Source organism: Amphibalanus amphitrite, unplaced genomic scaffold (assembly GCF_019059575.1).
Source record: "Amphibalanus amphitrite isolate SeventyFive unplaced genomic scaffold, NRLGWU_Aamphi_draft 000084F_arrow, whole genome shotgun sequence".
NCBI classification, from domain to species: domain Eukaryota; kingdom Metazoa; phylum Arthropoda; class Thecostraca; order Balanomorpha; family Balanidae; genus Amphibalanus; species Amphibalanus amphitrite.
In genome coordinates this window covers 983,435-1,008,085 of record NW_024881580.1, presented here as the reverse complement: position 1 = coordinate 1,008,085, position 24,651 = coordinate 983,435, and the positions used below count along the sequence as shown (strand labels likewise).

The following is a 24,651-nucleotide window of genomic DNA, read 5'->3' as shown; positions in this document are numbered from 1 at the left end:
CCGGTACTCGAGGCCAGGTTTGTCCCGCTGTGTTGTAGATGATTGGGACATAAACACTGTCTTGGTTTTCCTGGCATTGTTAGGTACCTGTACAGCCCCAGAAAAAGGAAACTCAAAAACGCTTATTCCCCACAAAATGTATCCAAAACTCTCCTCAATGTATCGCTCTCCACAACGTCTACCACAAACATCAACAGCCTTCACAATTTGAATTTGGGCTAACCGAAACAAGGGAAATGTAGAAAATTATGTTCTCTGTTAGCGAATGAAACGCTGTTCAGCCAATCAAATGCAAACACATGGGTTTGCTAGCGACAGAAGTATATTAGCAGCATTCACAATACAGTGAACTGTGCACAGCTTGGGGTGTTGAATCATGGTACGCAGTGTTCAACACCTAATTCCGTAAGTTCCCGATTTAGATTGGTTTTGAAATTTATCATATCAGATACAGAATTTAATTCTATTTACTATGGTGATTTCAATAGATGCCGACTCGGTTTTGTATTTTAGTAATATTCAATGAAATGTTCCAGTGAGATTTTTAGATGAGAGGAAGCTAATACATTCTAGGCCAAAAAAATGTGCCTTACAATATCAAAACTGCAATAAAACATGCATATCTGGAAAGAAAATTAAATTTCAATTTTAAAGAAGTCCTTTTGCACGCCAACCTCCGACAGCTTTACGAAATATTGTTGTTTTTGTTCAGGACTGTTCAGTTTCTAAAAAAGCTAAGTTTCATATTCGGAAGCCAATTGCCAAATTTCCCGATTTAGATGAGCTTTGATATTTTGATATGTTATAATGTGAGTATTTTTCATTATTTTAGTGATTCATTTAGATGCCGACTCGGTCTTGTTTTAAAAAAATATTTCATTTAGTGGGACAGGGTGACCAAGGACACCAATGGCGGTTGTGTATTCAACATCAACTAAATACAGTTTCAAATGTTTAAAAGGCAACAAAACACACATAATCTGAAAGATATTTCAATTTTGATATTTGTTGACCATGTTTTAAGCCCCACCTCACTGAAATTACTCGACAATTCAGGGTAGAGCATTGGCAGGTCCGGTAGGCTCAACAGCTCAGAACCATGATAATTTCGAAATTGAATGAAAGAGTGTCGGCCTTTGATATTACTTTTTGGCCTTCAATTTTAATTTTTGATTGTGAAAAATTAATTTCGTCCATGAACAACCTTTGCATTTTAAGATATATAATTTTTGAAATGGCGGAGATAGTCAACAATTTATTTTCGTTATTGCTTCACAGATTTATACATGACCTGCTCTGTGATCATAAATCAAAAATATATATACAAATCATAAAACTCATTGAAATTTGTTCTTTAGTTCTCTTTTTTAGACTTAAAAGGTCAGCTGAAAATAGTGGTCAAAATACCTTAGTGCTGGAGCGGCAAACCGGTTTTACCTAGTTCTCTATATACCGTGCCTCGGGTCACGCGGCGGTCGGGAGTCGGACGCGGGGCGTGGTCGCGGGCGGACGCGCGGGGCATCATGCTTTGATTTGCTTGCTTTGTCAACTTCATATAACTTACTATCGCATTCGTGTGAAAGCCAAACACTGCTCAGTGCCCTTAGAAATTGAGTTTTGGAAAGCTCAAGTCCCTATAGCTCCTCAGGTCGGCAACAGTTGAAGCCTCATCTGAACCCATGTGAAAAAACGAGGGTAAGGAACCTTGTGTTGCTTTTTCTTTTACCGTCATAATTATCTCAAACCATCACAATTTTGAGTTGCCACATTGTCTGCTTCACTACATTCGTGTAAAACTTGGGTGAGGGCTGGTGGCTCAAAGAAAGGTGAAGATATTTCTTTAAGTGCCTAATCCGTGAAATTGAAATATCCCGGCTTTACAAATCTACACTTTTCATTTTCTCCACGATACATTTTTTAAAATTGTTTAAATTTTATCTACATTTGTTAAAATCGGGGCTTTGGTTTTTTGTAAACTAGATCATAAAGTTTACTATAGTTTTGTGTAACCTGATGGCTAAAGAAAATAGTAATTTTGCTAAAATGATGTGCGGAAATTTGTTGCTTTCCAAATCAAATTACTCATACCTATATTTCATTCAAAATTAGGAGGCATTATTACTGTTTTTTTCTTGTAACATGAACTGAGTTTGGGTACGGTGCTCCGGAAACGTTGTGGAACTTTAAGCTAGCTAGAGCAGTTTCCATAAAAATTGTTTAGATAGTTGACATGGCTTGTTGACAACTCTTTTGCTGTTTCTAAAAAAGTGAAAAAATATTTTCCTGCATTAAGCACACAAGGCATGTTATTCTCATAAGCTATCGAATGTGTGTGTTTTTTTAAGCTGAACTTTTTTTTAAGCTTTTAAGCTGTAACTTCAGTTACTTCACTTTAGAACATATTGCCCAGAATGCGTCACTGATCATGAGCTGGTATATCATATCATATGTAGCAAATACATAAACCAGTATAACGCCTTTTGGGGCGACTAACGGAGCGAGCGAGGGGGTGAGTCTTGCACGTGCGAAATTTCGAGGGGGTACCTCCAACTGACTTGTGCACGGCACCCTACTGACCGGTTTCTAGCGATGTGCCAAATTTGAGCACAATCGGCCCAGCCGTTCTCGAGATCTGGGAGCGGCACCCTGCACGTGCGCACGTGCAAAATGGGTCCCAACTGACTTGTGCACGGCACCCTACTAACTGGTCCCTAACCGTGTACCAAATTTGAGCGCCATCGGTCCAGCCGTTCTCGAGATCTGGAAACGACCCCTGCACGTGCGCACGTGCAGCAGCACCCCAACTCTGGCACATGGATATGCAGTGCCTAGTGGGTGCCTACCTACATGCCAACTTTCAGCGCAATCGGCCAAGTAGTTACCGAGATATTGCAACAATTAGAAAACGGACACCTCTTCGTTTTGCACGTGGCACGTGCATAAGGGGTCACCCACATGCATCAGGAATAGTCCAATACTTGGTAGAAGGAATGAAGCTACCCTACAAAAATTACCGCGTGTAAATCGGTCAAGTGGTTGCTGAGATATAAGCCTCGCAAAAGCGTGACCACGGCCGGCCGGCCGGCCGCTCATACTCAGAAATTTCCGTTAATCTAAGGAAAGACTACGCTCGCTTCGCTCGCTCCGTAATGAGAATAGTGTGTCATGAATTTTTGTGCATGCTTCTGGATCATCTGTAATAACATCAAAGGCTCTGCTCAAGAGTGTCCTGCCGACCCGCTTATGCCCAACCCTTTCTGTCCGCAGAACGTCGCCTGCGACTCCCGCACGCCGTTTGCCCCGGCCGTCCGTACTGGTCTTCGCGCTGCGAGCCGCGCTGGAGTTCGCGGCGGCGTCGTGGAGCTCCCATCGGGACGGCGTGTGATGCCCGCGTCGAGCTTATAAGCCGTGAGCTTCGATTGGCGGCTCACGCGGTCACCAGCTGTATGTACAGTGGATCTATTTAAGATCTCCAGAGCCACCACGTGGCGCTACGGTCGGGGTAGGGCGAGTCCAAATCCCGAGGTGAGTGAGACTGAGGTCACCGGTCATTGTGGGGGAAGGAGGGATGGGGAGTGGCGCGCAGCTATCGCGGCGGGAGTGGGCCGCCCGTCACTGCGCCGAGGCTGAGGGAAGGGGATGCTGGTTGCGGGTGCGTTCACTCCGGTATGGTGGTATCCTGTTCATGTGAAGCCAGCAAGAATGCGATTGAAGGAAAAAGTCGAAAAAGTTATCTCAAACAAACGGCAAACGGGAAAGCGAGAGGCAACGCCTTAAACTTTCAGTAAAAATGTCAACCAATGATAATTGAAAGCTAGGACCTATACTTTCAGTCGATATTTGCATGATATCTTATGCTTGTCTAAATTTATATTCAGTTGCATAATTTCTTTCATTCCTTGGCGCGCTCAGTCTTCATGGGTTTTTATCGGGTCGAAAAGAATCACGAGTTGAAATGGGTCCGGAGAAACGACCAAAACATATTTATGAAACTCAGCAAAACATTTATATAAATATATAGGTGCGACAATTTTGACTTTGTTTAGAGAATATCGGGGAGAGATAAATGATCGCGCTTGTCAGTGTTGCAGTAGAAGGAAAGGTTTTGGTTAGTGTCTAGATAAAACTAGAGCCGGGTGGGGCCCGAACCCACGACATCGTGCTCGGCACACAGATCACCCAGCCCCAACACCACGAGCACCTGCCACCCTGCGCCCCTGCGTAGATTGCTGGACAGTGTTTCGGCCAAAGTTGTTGGTTAGATGTCTGACGTCTGTGAATGTCACGAGGCCAAGCCTTCGGGTAAATGAGGGAGCCGAACCAGGTTGGACCGGGTGGCGGGTTGAACCAGGCAGTAGCGGCGGAACACCCTCAATTAGGGGGGGGGGGGCACTGCCGACTTTTGGTCCCATTCTTTCCATGTGACGCCCATAGGGCTAATGTTAAAATGCCCAAATCAAGGGGGGGGCACGGTGTCCCGGTGCCCTCCCCGTTCCGCCGCCTATGGAACCAGGCTGGACCGTGGTCTTACACTCAATCATGGTCATACAAAACAGAAGTTAGTTTCGGGTCATATATTTGTATGCACTTTTTTATGGTTTTTAACTTATTCTAGCTTTTTCAATTCGAAATTTATACACAAAAATGCGATACTCGTCCACTTTTCCTCATCCTTTTCTAGCGACTAAATTTGACCTTAGTCTGATGTGACCCGTCTTACAAAAAAAAACCGCCGGCCATGACAATTATTCGCCCAAAGGCGCTTTACGCAAGAAACACCAGCCAGTCCAAAACTGGCGAACGATCTTTCTGGGGCTGGAATTATCTTCAACGAAAATTTCAGGATATATAAATAATCACAATCCTTTTATGCTTTTGGGCGCTCGGAGCATTCGCTAGCATTTTACTGCCAGCTGCATTACCAACATCAATATCATAACCAACAATAATACCTACCACAGCATCATGCATTACAACATCACATATGCGTTATTTTGAGTGCGTCATAGGTGACAGTAGATGAACCGGCCACGGCAAACCCGCGCCTTTATCTTTTCCTTCCAAGCAGCCAGGCTAACGGCCGCCAGGCCCGCCACCGCGATATGGAACAGCGGGCTGGCTGGAATGTGTCATTTGCCTGCGGCAGTGCCCAGCTGCGCCGGGGCTGTTTGACAGGTCACCCGCACCGTGACCTCGCCCCTCCCCACCTCCCCACTGGGCCCAGCTCGGTACTGACCTCCCCTTGAGTTTGACATGGACTCGACTAAGGCTCAACGCCATCTAGTTACGTCTGGAGATCCTTACTAGATCCACTGTACAGCCTCGGCCCCGACGACCCCGCTAATGGCCGAGACCGGCATACCCCCGGCATGGGTCCGCTGTCCGGCGCAGCGCTGGCCGCCCGCATGCTATGCTACTTTTGGCTGTATCGCTGCCCAGCGGGAGCGCGCTCCACGCTGCGGAAGAGGTACACGTTGCGACCCGACTGAGGACTGCAACCGGATGGTGACACGTCGGCCTCTGCGCCCTGGCCGGGGCAGGCGTGACCGACGTCACAGTGGAGGAACGCCCAAACAAGACCAGCCCACCGTCGGAGCAGCATGGAAATATCATGTTCTGCCTGGACGTCGGACCCGGCGGCCGCAGTGCACCTGCACACGTGCGGAGAGGGGCGCTGGAGGCTACTCTGGAGCTTCTGCCATTCCGCGGCGCGACTGCTGGCAAAACGGCGGCGATTGAGGCGGTTGGGAACAGCTGCAGCAATGGTGATGGCGGTGATGGCGACATGGCGGTTTGGGACTTCATCTCAGCGCGGCCGCCGCCCAGGCGCCGCTGCGCCCGGCTGCTCAGCCACCTACCGGATGGCGGGGTGGCCCTTACGGCCCTCACGCCCGTTCGGTCTGCGGCCACGTTGTGGGGTGGCGGTCGCGGCCCGCGGGGTTAGCGGCGTTGGACTTCGTCCTTTATCCAGACTGCACCGTACCATCTGAACGGATGGATCTGCCAAGAAAGATGACATCCAAGGCGGCTATGAGGCGATCACAAAGCTTCACCAAGAGCTTCTCCTTCATGGGGCCGGCCGGCCGTTAAGTCGCAACACCGGCTGCCGAGTGCCAACAGCTGCGTGCGCTGGCGCCGACGCGTTGTGGGCCGCGCTGCTGACGCCCAAGCTGCGATATCAACCATCTATGAATAAGTGGCAGCGGTGGCGGCTTGTCAGTTGTTAACGTGCCTTAAAACAGACGTTGCGAATAGCCCGCGTTGGAATCGCATGGTTGGGAACACAACGCAAGTAAAAATGGGCTTCCTTGATGAACCTACTTTTTAAGCATTGTAGCCTTTGTAATTTTGGATGTTTTGCTGTAGATATTACTTTCTACATATATACTATATAGGCACTCACGTGCTTTAAATCGCGCAATGCAATTGAACCATGGTAAAGACAATAATAAATGAACTGAGAGCTGACATGCCCCATGCTTTGTATGTGTATGTGTGTGTGTGTGTTTTTTTTTTGGCGAGTCGATAAAAGTGGTTTTGGACACTGGATGAGTTTTTAGGGGTGTGGTGAGGGGGATGTAATTCCACAGACATTCTGTCAGATTCACTAATGCAGTAGGTCTGTGCGGTGTTTAGTTATCGGAGCATTCTTTGAAAGTCGTGAATAGGGCCACCGAGTACCTAAAGCCGTGATATTCCCCCACAAAAACTTCTTTTAAATAACCGGGGATAGGTACATGAGCAGAGTAAATGCTATTACGAACGCCTATCACAATGCTGAGCGAATAGGAAAATCCATAGATGGAGAATTGTGCCGCGTTACGGGTGCTCGGGCGCACCCAATCCACCGTTACCCCAGCGGTGACCTTGACCCGCATCGTCTGTCTCGGCTTCAAAGCCAAACCGGCGTGGAATTGGGAGCGTTCGAGCACTCATGGTCCAGCGCAATTCTCCACCTAAATCCATTCCTGATACACATTTGCTTGCTCATAGTCATGTAACCCCGGTAAATTCACCCAACTTTCATATTGGTCGCTCCATAGACAGATGGCCACAGAGATCAACTTCAAAGGCCATTGTTGCATTCATTTAGTGGAGATCATTAAAGAGCCGTGACAGGCCACAAGTCGCGTGACATCATACGTGTAACGACCAATGACGACGGCCTGCAAAACCCAATGGAAGCGGCTAGCAGCGTGCAATAAAACAGGGCGCTGCTTTCTAAATGTCTGTCGTGCGCCATAAATGAATATATTCTTTGCAGCCTGGCAACTCAGTATCTTTTTTTAACTATTGTACTAGTATTTAATAATTTCATAATTTTATAATTGTGCTTACGCTTTATGTTGATATTAGTGATAAATCCTTAGATAAAGTAAATCGATGTGATATTTAATAGAAAAATAGCAAACTAACGCACCATTCATTCGAAAGCTGGGGAACCTACTAAAAAGAACTACTAAAATTCCTGAGGAACTTAAGGATCAAATGGGGATTAAATAGATGCCTGCTATTCCGTCGTGAAAACGGCCATAGGATGCAAATAGGATGGCTGCACGGGTGGCGGTTGAATAGTGTTCGCATCTAAATTTTGCTGTACTTTAGTTCTGTTTCAAATCTGCCGCGTGTCATACATATTTGGCGCGTCATGATGTGTCGCGCGTCGCGCAACGCCACGCGTGTGTTGAATCAATGTTGAATAATATTGGTTGAGTACGAAAAGCAAATTAATTTATTTTCTAAGAGTGACTTTGGCCAAGAGTTTGGTGAAGATGTATATCGATTTCTGCGTTTAGTTGTGCTCATTTCATTTGAATGAATAATAGCCCTTGCCCCTTTGGTCATAATGAAAGGAAGCCAAAATTAAGTCCATGGATTTTTGTATTTGGCTCCTTTCGCTCCTTCCTTCCTAAGTTACGAGCAAAAGCCAGCAAACAGGTCATTGTTATTTTTCTACAGTTATAATAAATGTCATGCTTAAAAACGATTCAAACCATTCAATCAATTTATTAGGTTTGTAATGGAGGAGTCAATACCAATGGAGTGTCATCACTGAGATAAGATTGGGTGCCGAATGGGGATCTAGCATTAAGTGCTGGGTCATACTGTAGATATGTACCTAACCTACATAACCTACATAAGCCATTTATATTTATATAGCCTAGGCTTGGTGATTTTGGCTAAATTGTCAAATACCACAACCTCTTCCATGTTTTTTTGTAACATTGAAAAATGAAATGTGTGCCCATGCCCATAGTTTACACCAGATAGCTTTGGTCTGTGGATTACAAAATATGCAAAATGCACAATGATCCTTCATAGATAAGGCAGTGGCACTGCTCACAAACCACACATATGATTGATTATTCATATTTAAAAGGAAATATACCACTTTCCTCAATTTATTTTTTTTTGCTACAGTTTAATGATTTTTATGCCTAAAATGATCAGAAAAGAAACAATAAATATTTTCAAAAGGAGTTGTTAAAACCATTTTTGTATAGGAAGAACTATACTCCATCTTTGATAGAGGCTAAATAGCAGTGGCGGATCCAGGGGGGGGGGGTAAAATGGGCATTTGCCCCCCAAACGGCATGATTTTAACATTACGCCTATGGACGATGCATGGAAAGAATCGATAAATTTTTGGTATTAGTATATATTAGGTCCGAGTGGACAATTGTGACGCTGTTGATACAAATATGTAACAGCAAAAATTTTAGGTTTTAGGTTAGGTTAGGTTGTAGGTTTGTAGGTTTTAGGTTTTAGGTTGTAGGTTTGTAGGTTAGGTTAGGTTAGGTTGTAGGTTTGTAGGTTGTAGGTTGGTAGGTTGTAGGTAAATAGGTAAGGTTAGGTCAGGTTTGATTATGTTTTTCTTTTATTTCCAGGACATATAAGTATCATTTTTGGATTCAGGATGTCAAATAATGTAAGAATGTGAAAACTTTATCTTTCAAATCAACAGTCACTCGGACTTAATGTATACTTTTACCAAATTTTTATGGTTTGCCCCCCCCCCCCAAACTTCTGAGCTGGATCCGCCTCTGCTAAATAGTGGTGGCACGGAAGCTTATTAATGTTCATAAATCATATTGTGTACTTCAAAAGCAACTGCATGCTGATTGGCTGAGCTTAGCCTTTGCAACAGGTGGCTGCATTCTTGGCATTCCTCTACATGTGACATGTCCTCTACACTACAGTCTACACTCTGCAGGCACTTTTTTTGCAAACAATTAAATATCTTTGCATAGGGTGATTATTGAGGCACACATGACACAAGCTCCTGATTTGTGCTAGCCTCAGCTCAAGCTACAAAGCTGGTATTCCAGTTCAAAAATTATGTGTTAAAAATGGTATATTTTCCTCAAGTTAGGGAGGTACTTTGAAGCTAACCAAGATCTCATTCCTGATTTCCTGGAATTGTGAATAGTTAAGTTTATGTTTAGTTACCTATTTCAGAAGCTTTAGGTATGGTCATTTTTGGCAGTTCTGAAGCCTGGAATATCTCCCTCTTCATGTACCATCTGTGATCTGAATGCGAAATTGTAATGGAAAGATAGGTGGCCTTGCTATATCACTAAGATAGACAGAAATATTGCATTTTGTTTGCAAGGTCAAATGCTAGTTTAATGAGAAGTACTTACTCCTTTTTATCAAGACAAACATAATTTTTGATAAGTTATCTATGTTTATTGCACCTTTCATGGAGTGATGGGTCTCTTTTGTGTTTCAGACTTTTGGGGTGTAACTGATCACCTACCTAGTAGACAATGCTGAAGCAAAAAGTGTTTTTGAAGAAGAACAGAAGAGGAAATGTTCTTAAGGTATGACTTCACTTTAGGCTTAATTAGGTACTGACATAGGATACTGTAATGCAAGAATCACTAATAAGAATTGGCAGTCACATATTTTGCTGCCTTTTTCATTCTAGCTCTTCATTAAAATGCACGATATATTTCATTGAGAAGTTTTGAGAAGGGCAAGTTTTTATAAACATTAGCATTTATTGTTGGATATGAATATATTGCATTACACCACCTACCTGAAATGATTGTCATGCAGACCTATGTGCTTTCCAAGTTTCATTGTGTCAGCTATACAAAAGCATGGGCACCGGGCAGGTGAATAAATGGAAAGTCGCCCATGTGTGTATTTTTCAGATCCATCAGGAGGTCTAAATTGTCCTTATATGCCATTTGATTGACAAAAGGGGCTCAGGCAGCCAATAAAAAGGACAATAAGCGTAATTCAACAAGCCTCACAACTAATCAGCCAGATGAGCACATGACACTGATTAATAGCCGGCACTCCTGTCCCACATCGCGTCCATCCGTGCTGACGCCCGGCCGACCCGGCAGATTGTCCGCGAGCACTACCTGCGCGATGACCTGTGGTGCGGCGTCGACGGCTGCTCCAAGTGCGAGCTCCAGACGTCGGGCCAGACGCCCCTGTCGCGCTCCCTGGAGTCGCCCAGCACCGCCGTGCCTGAGCCGCACGTGCTGATACCCGACACCAATGTTATCCTGCATCAGGTGGGTGAAAAACATGGCACTAAGTGTGCGGACCTCATCCCTGCATCTTGATCCGCACGACGAACATTTGCAGGGGATGTACTGGGTGGTGGAAGGGTACCTGATCTTACCGGAAAGTGGGCTCGCATTTTTCACTGATGCAACACATTTTGATGTTGGTGGTGGGCCCGTTTTTTTTTCTTTGTGGCAGCTGGAGATCCTTTCCAGTGATGCCATCAAGAACGTGGTCCTACTGAAGACTGTGCTGGATGAGGCGCGGAAGCGCAGTCCTCCACTGTTTAAGAAGCTCACAGATCTGATGTCGGCTACAGACAAACGCTGCTACGTCTTCATCAACGAACATCACAAGTACGATACCCCGCAGCTGAATTACTCTTGTCTCTAGGATTACTATCTCACTCAGTTGAACAATTATGATAAAGCTAACAATAGAGACTGCCGGCAGACAGACGCCACTTTCTCCATTCAGTAATGCAAGCTGGCGAACTGCTGTTTGTAAATATCGGCGATTTTCTGTTCTGTCCAACCCGTTCCAACCTGTGACAACCCGTTCAGTTCGCTAACCGCCGATCTTCCATCCAGGGACACATTCGTGGAGCGGGTGGCCGGTGAGACGTCCAACGACTACAGTGACCGCCTGATCCGGCGGGCGGCACACTGGTACAGTGAGCACCTGGAGGGCTCCGGCCTGAGGGCCCTGCTGCTCACCGACGACCGGGACAACCTCCGCAGGGCCAAAAAGGAGGGCGTGCCCTGCATGAGAGGTACGGGGCCGCTCATATCGACCGGAGATAGCCGGGGCTATGGACGTGACCGGTAGTAGACTGGGGACCAGGCAGAGAAGTTCGAGGATCGAAACCGTATTTCATTGTTGGAATTTGACATTAGAGGCGTGGTTTGAAATATGTCAGTGGTTAGGTTTTATTAGCTAAGGGCGACCTCTTGATATTACTTGACTTTGGCTCGCGCTTCTAACTATTAGCTGGCGCTGTCGGCAGCGCTGTTATTTTCCACTGTTACCTGGCCGCTGATGCTATACCCTCTCCGTCGCCAGTATCCGCGTACGTGTGGTCGCTGAGCGCCCACCCGGAGCTGGTGGACCAGCTGGCCGCCCTGGACTGCGCCGGCGCCGGAGACCACGCCGTCACCTACCCGGAGCACCTCAGCCTGGCTGCTCTGCAGAGCGGTGTGCGCACCGGACGGCTGCGACAGGGGAAGTTCTTCGCGAGAGACGACAACTATCTGGAGGCGACGGTCATGGTGGAGGGATTGGACCAGCCGGTGCGTGAGGGTCGGGGACTCGGGAGCCAAGCTGGCGTCTTGTTCGGTCTCACAGATAATGTTAACTCGTTTTGGACGCCAAATACGCGTTGTAATCTTTTTAGACCGTGTTTTTTTTTTTAATCTTTGACCGATTTTGTAGCCGTTGATTTGCTGTTCGTCTCTATGTGTGCTTATTTGATAATCTGACCATCACTTGTGTGTCCATCTCTCAGGTGCTGCTCCAGGGCCGGTACGACCTGAACCGCGCCGTCCAGGACGATATCGTGGCCGTGGAACTGTACCCCAAGGACCGGTGGTCCGTGCCCTCCAACATGGCCCTGCTCGACACCGGCTTTGAGAACGGTCAGTACGCAGGACGCTCGACGCTCGGCCGGTTACGGAGCAGTATGGTTTACCCGCTGTACTGCCTGGTTTATTATGTTTATTTATGTTTGAATTTGCTTTTTACGATGCCAATGAGGAACGAGGATTGCTAAGGGGTTTATCCGTTTATGAAACGAGCCCGCTCCGCTAACAAAGTCTCAATCGTGTTCTGCGCAGATTACTCCTGTGAGCGGGACTTTCCGCCTGCGTCGTGCCTGGGCCAGCCGGGCGCCCAGCCCACCGGCCGCGTGGTGGGCATCATCAAACGCAAGTGGCGCCAGTACTGCGGCATGGTCGAACTCAACCCCATCGCTGAGGTAAGTCAGCGGCCACTTCTCTGAGCTATATGGTTGGTATGTTATTTATTTCATAATAAAAACATGAACACAAGTAATTCGTTGAATTTGTCGGACAATCGCTTAGTTATTTTGCATTATCGAGTATTTCTTGTTTTCTAACCTGCTGCCTAATTACGTCCTAAAACTGGTCACCCCCGTGACTTTGCGCGTTACTTCTGCAGGAGATGTCCCACCAGTTTGTTCCGGCCAACGACCGAATACCGCGGGTGGTGATCCAGACTGCCCGGGGCCGTCAGCTGGCAGGGCAGAGGGTGGTGGTGTCCATCGACAGCTGGCCGCGCAACTCACGGTATCCGCAGGTAAGGACGCCAGCTGGCCGGACAGCGGGTGGTGGTGTCCATCGACAGCTGGCCGCGCAACTCCCGCTATCCGCAGGTAAGGACGTCAGCTGGCAGGACAGCGGGTGGTGGTGTCCATCGACAGCTGGCCGCGCAACTCCCGCTATCCGCAGGTAAGGACGTCAGCTGGCCGGACAGCGGGTGGTGGTGTCCATCGACAGCTGGCCGCGCAACTCCCGCTATCCGCAGGTAAGGCCCCGAGACGTCAGCTGGCAGAGCAGAGGGTGGTGGTGTCCATCGACAGCTGGCCGCGCAACTCCCGCTATCCGCAGGTAAGACAAATCCAGCTGGTACTCAGAATTAAGTATTCTCAGGAACTCATGCGCTAAGATGAGACCAATGCCGATATCCGCCCGTGATATCCGCCCGTGAGTCTCAGCAACTCCCGTTACCCTTAGGTGAGACAGGTGATAGTAACTCCCGTTGCCCACCGCGCCGGTCACCGTACCCGTCACCGTACCCGATACCCTTCAGGTGACACACGGCAACCCCGATAGAAGACAGACCTGGTACATACAGTGGATAGTAGCGTTCGGTACCCGCTGGTCAGACACGGAAGCTCACAGTATCGACAGGTAGAGCGATCTTGGCAGGAAGTGTCCCAAAACCAAGGAGCCAAGTCGATGCCACGTAGGTCATAACATCGCATTAAGATCCTTTGTAAGCTGGCAATTTACCTGCCCGGTGAGACTGCATCTCAGAGGCTTTCGAGTCAGCTAGTGGTTGGAGTGCCTTGATTTCGTTGCTTGTTGGGAGTGTGCGTTGAGCATTGTGTGTTGTGTCGTCTGAGCCCGCCCATCTGACTCTGATAACGGCTCTGTCTCCAGGGCCACTTCTGCCGCGACCTCGGTAAGATCGGCACCAAATCTGCCGAGAACGAAGTACTGCTTCTGGAGCACGACGTTCCGCACAGTCACTTCTCTGAACCGGTGCTGGCGTGTCTGCCGCAGCTGCCCTGGGTCATCACCCCGCAGGTGAGCAGCGCCCGCTTACTGTTCGGACTCGAACCACGATACTCGTCCTGTGCTTACCTCCCGAGTCTCAGTGCTGGCCTGTGTACCGCAGCTTCCCTGGGTCATCACCCCGCAGGTGCGCAGTGCCCGACCACCGCCGAAACCACGGCACTCGCCCGTTTCACAGTGCTTACCGGCTACCGTTCAAATTCTGGTGCTGGCCTGCCCGCTGACTTGAATTAATTACTCGAGTGAACGGTATGCATTTATTTCCCAGCTGCAACTCATTTCGTCCCTAAATATATTAATTTCAGTGAAACACAAAACAATAGCGCTGTGGGAAGGGAAGCATTGACATTTACTTGGCGATTTTCTGTTATTCTGACGTGACGATTTTTTTTTTAATTTTTTTTTTGGCCAGAGACGGCTAAAAAACCTTTGCTAACGCATTGACGTGACGTTACACTTATTAACCACTTATAATTATTGATCGGTAGGTATGTGTTTGGTAGTTGTACTGGCCTACGGCTACCACTTTCGGTCAATCGTCGTTCATAACTCAGCGGAAGTTGATGGCGTTGGCCATGGCTCTGGCCGCCTCGGCCGGCTCCAGGCCGTCAAACAGGGCCGGTCCGAACTGCAGAGGGAACGCGGCGGCCAGCAGGGCCTCCTCCCCGTCAAACGGTGCGTTCTCCTCCTCGGCACTGGTGCTCGTCTCGTCGGCGCCACTATCGTCGATATCGTCCTCGTCGATGTTCCGCGGCGCCGGTGCCGGCGGTGGAGGTGGCGGCGGAGGGGGAGGAGGAGGCCCCGCCATGGCGCTGGTGGTGGCTGTGGTGGCCATGCCGCTGCTCGCGCCTGCCATGGAGTTCACGGTGCCGGTGAAGACGGAGACGGTGGCGGGCGGACCGTGGCCCAGCGTCGGCACTGAGCCCGCCTGGGTGGCCACGGCGCTGGGCGCGCCCGCTCCGCGCTGGCCGCCGCCGCCGCGCCGCTCGTGCCGCGCCTCCTCAGCCAGTCGCCGTTTGCCGGTACTGCGGCCGGCGCCGATTCGTCGTCCGGCCGGCGGCGGCGGTGGCGGAACGCGCTGTGGCGAGACTGACACCAGCTCACGTCAGTAGAGGACCTGCACGACCGATGATTACAAAGTGGATTACACAACACTCCATGTCCCTTTTACACACCCGGACGGGGCCCCAGTCTTTGTGCCCTAACCACTGACCTTTGCCGGCGGTTCCTGTGGAGCGCTCCGTGATCCCCGCGTCAGACTGTTGCATCTGCGCCAGCCGCCGCACTACCAAAGTCTGCAGCCCGGTCAGAGCTCGCTGCTTCTCCTGCCGGTGGTGTCGGCATTAAGATATGCAAACAAATTCCCCCCCCCCTCTACACACTCGCCGTCTTCTCCTCCCCATTGATCTCTACGTGTACAGGGCTAACGAAGTCATTGGTGGGGTAAGGAATCGATCTCGCTCACCGTCAACTCGGTGCGCAGTTTTTCCAGTGCCTCGACATCAGCCGAGGTGCCCTTCAGCGACTGCCATTTGGAGTAAGCTTCCTTCTCGTGCGCGGCTGCCAGCTTGCCGACCTCAGCTTGTTCTGCACAAACAAAGGGGAAAGACCTTTACGTGGTCCTCACAATAAGGTACAATACCTGCTCTAACTCATTTATCATGTACCTAGTCTCTTCTCGAAGGGAAGCAATCACTGGTCCAAGCGTTTGTGGTGCTTTATACGTGACGCCGATACCGGTAGACGGGCTAATTAGTGGCTTTCAGCATATTGTTAAGGATAACTTAGTCCCTCTGCGTTCGCCATGCACCTAAGCTTGCCGAAGTTCGTTTGATTCTAGGCACGCTATTGCTTTTTTTGGCGAAATTTGCACTCATAATATCCATCGGAACCAGTGAATCAAATAGGTACAAATAAGATGAACAGCATATATTACATGCATGTGTTTCACTCAAAACGACAGGACGAAGGCATAACGCACATCTAAGGAACACACTGTGGCATGTACTTTCATTTGATTCATGGTTCCGATGTTGGTTCCGATGGACATTATGAGCTCAATCACGTTAAAATGTTATTCTATCAATCAGCTACGTCACTTTGTGCTAAATCTGGTTGTTACACTTTTTCCAAACGTTTAATTCCTAACCCTTGGCTGTGGCATTGGTGACGGCTTTCTTCATGACAGCGATGTCCTTTTTGACGGCCTTGTGGCAGCTGGTGGTCCTCTGTAGACTGGCCAGCGCCTCAGCCAGCTCTCCGTAGAGCTGCTCGAGCTCTTTGACATCCCTGCTGAGCCGCTCTGTCGACTGACTGCAAAGTAGAAGCGGAGGGAGTTTGACAATCATTTCAATGCTTTTCAATCTTTGGTGACTGGCAACAGTGAAGATTGCGCTGACTCAGCCCATTTGACGAGAACGTCCATTTGTTCAAATTTGTAGAATAGTTACAATGCTAACGTTTATGAGTTTATGACACTGGCTATGAATTAGGTCCATCACCTCCTCCCCCACTGACAACTTTTGTAGGTGCGCTTATTTAGCACGTGTATGCGAGCATTCTGCACCAAGATCACTTGCCTTGGGTGATCTAGCCAGTCTAGCCTCCAATTCTGCTAGTTGACATCAGACCGTTGACATCAGCTAGTTGACATCAGGTCAATTATCGACTGTTTACTTGAATTGTTTAATATTGAGGGACTACGGTACTTACTTGGTGGCGTCGGTACACTCTCGAATAACTTGCATCAGTACGTCCTTCTTTTCCAGTGCGTCTCCCCACAAATCCAACAGTTTTTGACCTTCCGCCTTCAGCTCGCTAATCTTCTTTTTCTCCTTTGTTTGGTGTTCGAAGCTTTTGACACCCTGTATGGCAGCGTTGGCCTCTCCGATTTGTGTTTTGATTTTATCCGCCTCAGCATTTTGCTGTTCCAACGGAGACGGTTCCTGTTCGTCCTTATCAGTATCCTCTGCGCTCGCCAGGGCTTCGTTTTCCGACTCTTGGGCTAGTATTACCCTGTTTACTTTCTCGAACTCCCCGAGAACTGTGCTGTCAGGTTTGTCCGGTGGAGTCTGATACTCCGGCCGCTGCCTCTTCACCTTAGGTAGGTCTTCCTCCTCAGTCTCATCAGATGAAACCAAGTCGTTTTCACGGAATCCAACTCTAGTCGGTCTTGCAGTGGTCGGTCTGTTCGCACTCGACTCGGGAGAGGCTGAGGTGGTAGCGATGGGCTCGCTGGATCCTGATACACCGAGGTCACCGTTTTGGTCCTGGCCTTGGCTCTCCGTGGACGATGCGAGCTGGATCACGATCGCGGGGCAGCTGGCGGCGGGCGGTGTGCGGTCCGGCTGTACCGGTGTCGCGGCCGGCTGACTGCCAGAACTCACCGGCTGACCACTGGAAGTCGCCGGCTGGCCGCTGGAAGTCGCCGGCGTGGAACTCCTGCGAACCTGCCGGGCCTGAGTCGATTGCCGACTCTGTGGCCGAGACGGTCGGGAGGGCGACTGCTTCTTGAACCACCTGTCCCACCAACTCGTGGAGGGCGCCGACGCGGGCATTTCATAAGCGAAGCTGTAGCGCTGCTAGTCCTCACAGTTTGTGGCCATCACTCCCAGGGAATTTATGCTCTGGATATAAATTATTTGTTGATACATCAGCAGAGTTGTTCAGTCCCGTAAGAAAAGTTAGATTAGCATTAGAATATTCACCGCGAAATTTAGTTATGTCGCTATATTACAAACGGACAAATGTCTGCAATTTGCGTGTCTTTTTAAGAACGCATTTGGCAACTGTTTTTCACGTGCGTATAGTTTTGTGCTAGACGCTAAAGAAAGGAGTCGTCACCTTTTCTGCCCATGCGCACACAGACGTTATTTTTTTTCAGATCGAGCGTGCTATATTCCAGTTGGAAAATTGGGGAAAGTTGGGTGACAGTGTTTTGGACAGAGCCCTGCTTATTTACGCCCCTGTTATCCGCTAGGTTAACCCATATCGAGCTGGGAAATTATATGAATGTCAAATACATGTGCCATGCTGATCCCGCTCTCCCGTTGTTCCAGGATGAAGCGAATCGTGTGGACCTTCGCCATGTGGATGTGTGCTCGGTAAGTGTCTCCTCACTTTGCCTATTCAGTGGAGACATAACTCACTTTGCATTCCACACATCCGGCTCAGACGGCTGGCTCAGACTCAGGTTGCTATTTGTATTTGATTTTTGGCGCAGGCTTCTTGTTTTGTTTGAAGTAGACGTTTTTCCGCCCTGCGGTAAATTGATGTATTTGTAATCCCTTTTGACGAAACTTGCTTTTGAATCGGCCCTCATTCGGTTCTCCAGTTAAGTCCACTCCACCCATGGAGTGTGCTTCTCCAATGACCCAAACATCAAGCAGGGTCAGTATTTTCCATTATCGACTGATGCGTCATTTTTCTGCCTCAGGTCGACCCGCCGGGCTGCACAGACATCGATGACGCGCTGCACTGCATACCGCTGAAGAACGGGAACTATGAGGTGCGTGTCAGATTTCTTCACTGGTCTGCGTCACTAGAACGGCAAACTGACTAAAATGTTATATGGTTCGGATAGTGTTATAAGAGTCCTCACTTTGTAAAAAAAAGAAATTTTCTCCATGAATATATCAGCTGCCCACAAGCTTAGATGAACCCGTTTTCTTTCCTATGACTGCCTGTATCGTACGTTTAGCCTGCATCTCAAGACTTTCAACATTATTTTTTAGGGGAAGCGGTGGCCGTTGTGTGCACCGGTCTGTAGAGTTTTTCGGCGCTTTTTGACCGTGTTTTCTCTGACCGCAGGTGGGCGTCCACATTGCCGATGTGTCGCACTTCATCCGGCCCGGCACCGCTATCGACAAGGAGGCCGCCAACCGGGGTACCACCGTCTACCTGATCGACAAACGTATCGACATGGTGCCAGGTATGGCATGCCCCGGCCCGGCCTGCTCAGCCTCTCATGCTGTACTGGCCTCCGCCCATCCCATACCCTCGATGACCTCTGTCCCCGTTCACTCCACTTCTGTCCAGTCATCTACTCGTCTTTTATCTGCCATCTACCACATTTCCCTCCCAAGTCGCGGAGAGAGGCTCATTTTGGATATCTTTTCAACATCCCGTACAGGTGACTCGCAGTCGCTATCAAGTAGCATGCTTTGATAATCATCATTCGAATCAGTTACGTACTCTGTCTTTATAACTCAAACGATGTTTGGTGCCATTTCAGATCTGCTCAGCTCTAACCTCTGCTCGCTGCGCGGTGGGGAGACCCGGTTCGCCTTCTCCTGCATCTGGGAGATCACCCCAAAGGCCGAGATCGTCAACACAAAGTTCCACAAGTCCATCATCAGGTGGGCAAACTGTTTTCTTTTTGTGTGCCGGTTTAGTTGGTGACTCGTTGATCATTTTATTAATTCCTATCGAACATTTGTCATGACAGGGATTTGTTAACGTATTTGAAACGTAACATGATAAGATGTGTCGTTTGCTTATCACTTTTCACTTTAGGACTGTTTACAAGTACTCCACAACTGTCATATTTTTATGTTTCTAATCATGGTGTCGAGGTAACAATAGATGGGTAGTGGGCTGGGATGGAGCTTATTCTACACTTTCCGGAGAACACCCCTGTCACTGTTACCGATCTCCTCAGGTCCCGCGCAGCGCTGACGTACGCCGAGGCTCAGCTGAAGATAGACGATGTCACCCAGCAGGACGCCGTGTCGATATCGCTGCGCGGCCTCAACATGCTGGCCAAGCAGCTCAAACAGCGACGCCTCGACGACGGGTGCGCACCGCCGACCGAATGCAGTGTATCAGGTCGTCAGCGATAATGGACCGAATGATCGATTACGTCAGTGGGGAACATTCCATATGTTCACCGCTGAAATTAAGTCCTGTCTATATCTTTGGTGTTGGTCATATGTTTCTCTACGGCTATAAAAACGACGTTATGTTTGCTTGGTTGCTGTATTATTTATTTATGCTTTTCCCCGTTCAGTCTGACTGCTCACCTGAGCGTTTCTATCATTCTCCGTGAATATTGAGCTCTGACACATTCCGTCTGCTCTGGCAGCGCGCTGCTGCTGGCCTCTCCCGAGATCCGGTTCCACATCGACTCGGAGACGCACGACCCGATCGACGTCCAGTCCAAGCAGCTGCTGGAGACCAACTCGATGGTGGAGGAGTTCATGTTGCTGGCCAACGTGTCGGTGGCTGAGCAGATCCTGCACGAGTTCCCCGAGTGCGCGCTGCTGCGGCGGCACCCGGAGCCGCCGCCCAGCAACTTCCTGCCGCTCATCAAGGCCGCCAGACTGCAGGTATGGGGGCTCACGGGACGTGGGCTGATGGGCTGATAGCCTTCCTCACATTCTCAGGGTACCCACCACCACCGAGCGCACCTGCTTGAAAGCATCTAGCATCCATGTCAGGTTTCATTTTGATATTCGTTACTTTGCTGTGCTCGCTTACCCGGCCCCCGTAGAGAGGAAGAGTCTGTGTTGATGCGGCTCACGTTTTAATTGTCCGGCAGGGCTTCGAGCTGGACGTCAGCTCCAACAAGCGTCTGCAGGAGTCTCTGAACTCCGCCGTGAAGCCGGCCACGCCCTACTTCAACACGATGCTGCGCATCATGGCCACCCGCTGTATGATGCAGGCGGTGTACTTTTGTACGGGAACCGTCAGCAGAGAGCTGTACCAGCACTACGGACTGGCGGCGCCCATCTACACACACTTCACGTCGCCGATCCGAAGGTAAGAACTAAGGGCACGCATCTACAATTCTACACCCACTTCGTCACCCATCCGGCCATCAGACTTAATGCCTCAAGATGCTCGCTACCCTGAGCGCAACGCTGTCCCACTGGATCATACGTGTACTGCCTGTAGTGGCGCAATCTGAGGTATATTGTCGTGCTGCCTGTGCTGCCCATGTATCAAAGTACCCTGCTTCCTATTCTCTTCTCAGGTACGCAGATATCATCGTGCACCGTCTGTTGGCCGTGGTCACCGGCCAGGACTCCACCTACAAGGAGCTGCTCGACAAGCGGCGAACGCAGAACACCTGCAACCACATCAACTACCGGCACCGGATGGCCCAGTACTCGCAGCGCGCCTCAGTCGGCCTGCACACACACGTGAGTACTGTAGCAGTGGGACTCTATCGCCTGTGTCTGCTAGTCTATAAGAGCATGGCTCCAGTCTAAAGCTCACAGCCCTGAAGCATGGAGATGCCCCTGTAACATTGTCAGAGCTTGTACGACCGAGGCGACCTCTACTCGGAGCCGTCGATTGCGCCGGCCGCCGCCGGGTAGTCAGTCGCAGTCAGTCTCGGTCTCAGACTTGGTCGGCCGTGCGAGGGCCGCTCCCTCGCCGGTCTCTTTTACCCGTCATTATCACTGGCCTATCTCGGACATTCAAATATATCGTGGAAAAGTGAAACAGTTTATTGGAAAAGCACGAAGGACTAGACTATCAACGAACATTATTACAGCCCCGTAGAGGGTCGTATTGAACTGATAATAGTGGATGCGTTCAACAGCAGCTGAAATTCATCGGCGAAGTGCAGACTGGATCGGTGCCAGGGTCATTTGCTCGCCTGTCGTCTATTTTTTTTTTTACGTTCTCGCACTTAGTACATAAACTGCTCGGACGGCATTTGTACTGCACAGCTATTACAAAAATTAAATGCTTAGGCTGTTGATGACGTGTTGTTGATGACGTTACCAAACAGTCAAAACCACGAGCATTCGTGACCATTTCTGCCGTCTGTTCGCATAGCTAACCGGTATATCTGTGCGCCCTCAGTTATTTTTCAGAGAGCGTGTGCGGGAGGAGGAGGGTTACGTGCTGCAGGTGAAGCAGAACGCCGTCTCCGTGCTGGTACCCAAGTACGGCCTGGAGAGCACCATCCTGCTGCCCGGCTCCGAGCGACAAAACGCCACAGTGCAGTTCGTCTATGACGAACAGGTGAGTTGGTTCATCGAGCCGGCGAGTCAGGACGTTTAGACAAGATGGCAGGAGATGAGATGGAGGGATGGTGTTCAAAAGTGTCGGTGAGCGGCCGCTTCGACTAGATGGATGGGATGACCAGTAGGGTTGTTCAAAAAAACCGAATTTTGGAAAAGTATATGGGCTCATGGCTCATGTGGTGCGGTATTCTTTTCTGAGTCCAATGATACCCTTTTTTCCGAAAAGAATTACTGCTAGGCGCTGCTCAAACGGCTTAAAGAGGACCATGTTACGCCCGCCGACCGGCCGGTGTCAATAAGGGCGAGAATTCGACGCCGCACGGCGGCGGCAGCGCCTTATCGGCACCGCGCGCCACGACATCTGCCGGGCGGCCGGCTGGGCGGTGGGAAGTTATAAGTGCGTGGTCTTATTGCACACGATTGGGGTGAGCTATCCCATGTTTTCGGGGCGGAAAGTTTCAGTGCAGCATCAGTGCGTCTGCCACGGTGGTCTGTGTCGATGGTATAGAAAATAACTCAAGCAGAGCTCAGAAAAGAATGAATGATTCCGGGTAGTTGCCTCGAAATAATCCGTTTCAAGAATACAGCTGCCTTCTTAACGTACTGTATCACTTGTTAATTCTTCAAAAAGCAAGCTCTGAGCAATAACAGACTTCTTTGCATTGCTGTTGACAATTTAAGTTGCTTTTGGACGGTGGCTCGCAGCCCCAATATGCTGCCGCGTAACTCTATTCCAACGACGAAACGGCAACTTAGCGAGAATCGAAAATTTAACGAAGTAGGAACAACAGGAGCTGGCAAGGCTCCTGCATTGGTCTATCCGTCATGAGTGACACACCGGGGTAATGTGTCACGTCAGGGCAGAGCTGTGTTCTATGCCGGGTCTGGATTCGGGTCTTGATCGGCATCGGTGGGCACGGCCGCCCTGGCCGAACTGCCGGCGTCGCTTATGCTCGAAGGATTGGATAAACGGCGCTTGATTTATATGAGTAGGTACTCCGGCTAATGTCTCTACTCATGTCTCACTTCGTCACACTGTCAGGGTGGCCACTCTGTCATTCCCAGACATGTTATGTTTTCTTTCGACCCGCTAATCTAAGTTACACCTGGCGTCGATTCTGTTGCCCCAGCATCTGACATCAACGTATCTGAATAATGACATTGGTGACGCATATGCTCGTCAAAGCCACCCCCAAACTTGGGCCGATGACTGTCGGGTCTCCTCCATATTCTGTCCTTGTGCATACTGCATTGCCAGCCCCTGCTGTACGTATATCGTGAATTTTCGATTCCCGCGAAGTTGACGTTTCGCCGTTGGAATAAAGTTGCGCGGCAGCATATTGGGGGTGCGAGCCACCGTCAAAAACTAACGTAAATTGTCAACAGCAACGCAAAGAGGTGTGTTATTGCTCAGAGTTTGCTTTTTGAAGAATTAACAAGTGATACGGTACGTAAAGAAGGCAGCTGTATTCTTGAAACGGATTGTTTCGAGGCAACTACCCGGAATCATTCATTCTTTTCTGAGCTCTGCTTGAGTTATTTTCAATACCATCGACACAGACCACCGTGGCAGACGCACCGACGCTGCACTGAAACTTTCCGCCCCGAAAACATGGGATAGCTCACCCCGATCGTGTGCAATAAGACCACGCACTTATAACTTCCCACCGCCCAGCCGGCCGCCCGGCAGATGTCGTGGCGCGCGGTGCCGATAAGGCGCTGCCGCCGCCGTGCGGCGTCGAATTCTCGCCCTTATTGACACCGGCCGGTCGGCGGGCGTAACATGGTCCTCTTTAAGCCGTTTGAGCAGCGCCTAGTAGTAATTCTTTTCGGAAAAAAGGGTATCATTGGACTCAGAAAAGAATACCGCACCACATGAGCCATGAGCCTATATACTTTTCCAAAATTCGGTTTTTTTGAACAACCCTAATGACCAGTCACAAAATGCGGGGACGGGCCGAAGAGGAGTTGTAATAGGTCGGTGGAACCAAGGTGGAACGGACAGTTTGTCGTTTGGCGAATTGGTGAGGGTGGCTGGGACCGTGCGCGGTGTGGCAAAAGCTACCTGTTTGACATCGGTCGACGCCTGATGTGTAACTGTGGCATTCCTTGCGTAACGTGCGGTCCGGTGTTCGCCAGGTGCCCTGTCAGTCTGCAGCGGGGGTGACGCTGCGCACCTTCGACAAGGTCATAGTCCAGCTGTCGGTAGAGTCGCGCAACATCCAGCAGCAGAAGCTCGTCATGAAACTCGTCAAACCAGAGGTGAGTCGTGCTCCGCTGCGCTGCGGCTACAACAGCCGGCCGGTATCTGCGCCGCGGTGGACCTCATGCATTCATGATTCATGTATGCCCTCATTCACTTAGTCGCGCAGTCATAACTACATTCTGTCACAATTAGTAAATCTCCGAACGATAATTACATTCCTTTGGAGGTGCCAATATAAGGTCCACATGGCACAGTGCTCCCATCAACTGGTCTCATGGTTTTACTGGGACCATGTGTCGTGAGCTCTGACGGCCTTGCCCTCTGACCGATCGTCACCGATGCCGACAGATCCCTGGTTTCACCGTAGAACCGCTGGAGCCGCCGCCGGAACCACTGCCCGAACCCGCTGCCGCTCCAGAGCCGACAAAACCCAGCTCCAAGGCGTCGAAACGGCAGCGCGCAGATGCGGCCAGGCCCACCAAGAAGAAAACCAAGTAGGGCAACGCGCTCGGGGGCGAGCGTACTATGGGGAGTATGCTGTGATCGGCCTCAATATGTCATCAAATACACACATGACTTCGTATAGCTTCTAGTTTCCAAATGTCTTGAGATTTCCAACGTTGAATTTTTG

The 24,651-nt window shown here is 49.6% G+C and overlaps 2 protein-coding genes across 10 annotated transcripts; one reads left to right on the top strand and one right to left on the bottom strand.

The window, feature by feature from the left end:
* Positions 1 to 336: 336 nt before the first annotated feature.
* On the top strand, positions 337 to 24,605 carry LOC122379805 (exosome complex exonuclease RRP44-like). Of its 9 annotated transcripts, none has more exons than XM_043362309.1 (22): positions 1,442 to 1,695; positions 3,268 to 3,408; positions 9,734 to 9,824; positions 10,359 to 10,532; positions 10,723 to 10,880; positions 11,115 to 11,296; positions 11,587 to 11,813; positions 12,029 to 12,158; positions 12,357 to 12,496; positions 12,700 to 12,837; positions 13,704 to 13,850; positions 17,897 to 17,941; positions 18,274 to 18,345; positions 18,648 to 18,768; positions 19,072 to 19,195; positions 19,498 to 19,632; positions 19,921 to 20,164; positions 20,377 to 20,597; positions 20,812 to 20,980; positions 21,651 to 21,812; positions 23,954 to 24,076; positions 24,369 to 24,605. In XM_043362309.1, exons 3-22 carry the CDS (start codon positions 9,771 to 9,773, stop codon positions 24,516 to 24,518), a joined length of 2,916 nt encoding a protein of 971 aa, XP_043218244.1. In that variant the 5' UTR covers positions 1,442 to 1,695; positions 3,268 to 3,408; positions 9,734 to 9,770; the 3' UTR covers positions 24,519 to 24,605. The 9 variants fall into 9 exon arrangements, with proteins under 9 accessions (XP_043218250.1, XP_043218244.1, XP_043218243.1 ...); XM_043362308.1 differs by having other exon boundaries at positions 3,268 to 3,525; XM_043362310.1 differs by lacking the exons at positions 1,442 to 1,695; positions 3,268 to 3,408 and adding exons at positions 7,711 to 7,774; positions 12,843 to 12,913 and having other exon boundaries at positions 12,700 to 12,766.
* On the bottom strand, positions 14,082 to 17,820 carry LOC122379807 (actin cytoskeleton-regulatory complex protein pan1-like). The gene is made up of 5 exons (XM_043362317.1): positions 16,551 to 17,820; positions 15,988 to 16,151; positions 15,304 to 15,425; positions 15,052 to 15,163; positions 14,082 to 14,927 (listed from the first exon to the last, which is right to left on the bottom strand). The coding sequence occupies exons 1-5, from the start codon at positions 17,393 to 17,395 to the stop codon at positions 14,389 to 14,391; spliced, it is 1,782 nt and encodes a 593-aa protein (XP_043218252.1). The 5' UTR covers positions 17,396 to 17,820; the 3' UTR covers positions 14,082 to 14,388.
* Positions 24,606 to 24,651: the final 46 nt, after the last annotated feature.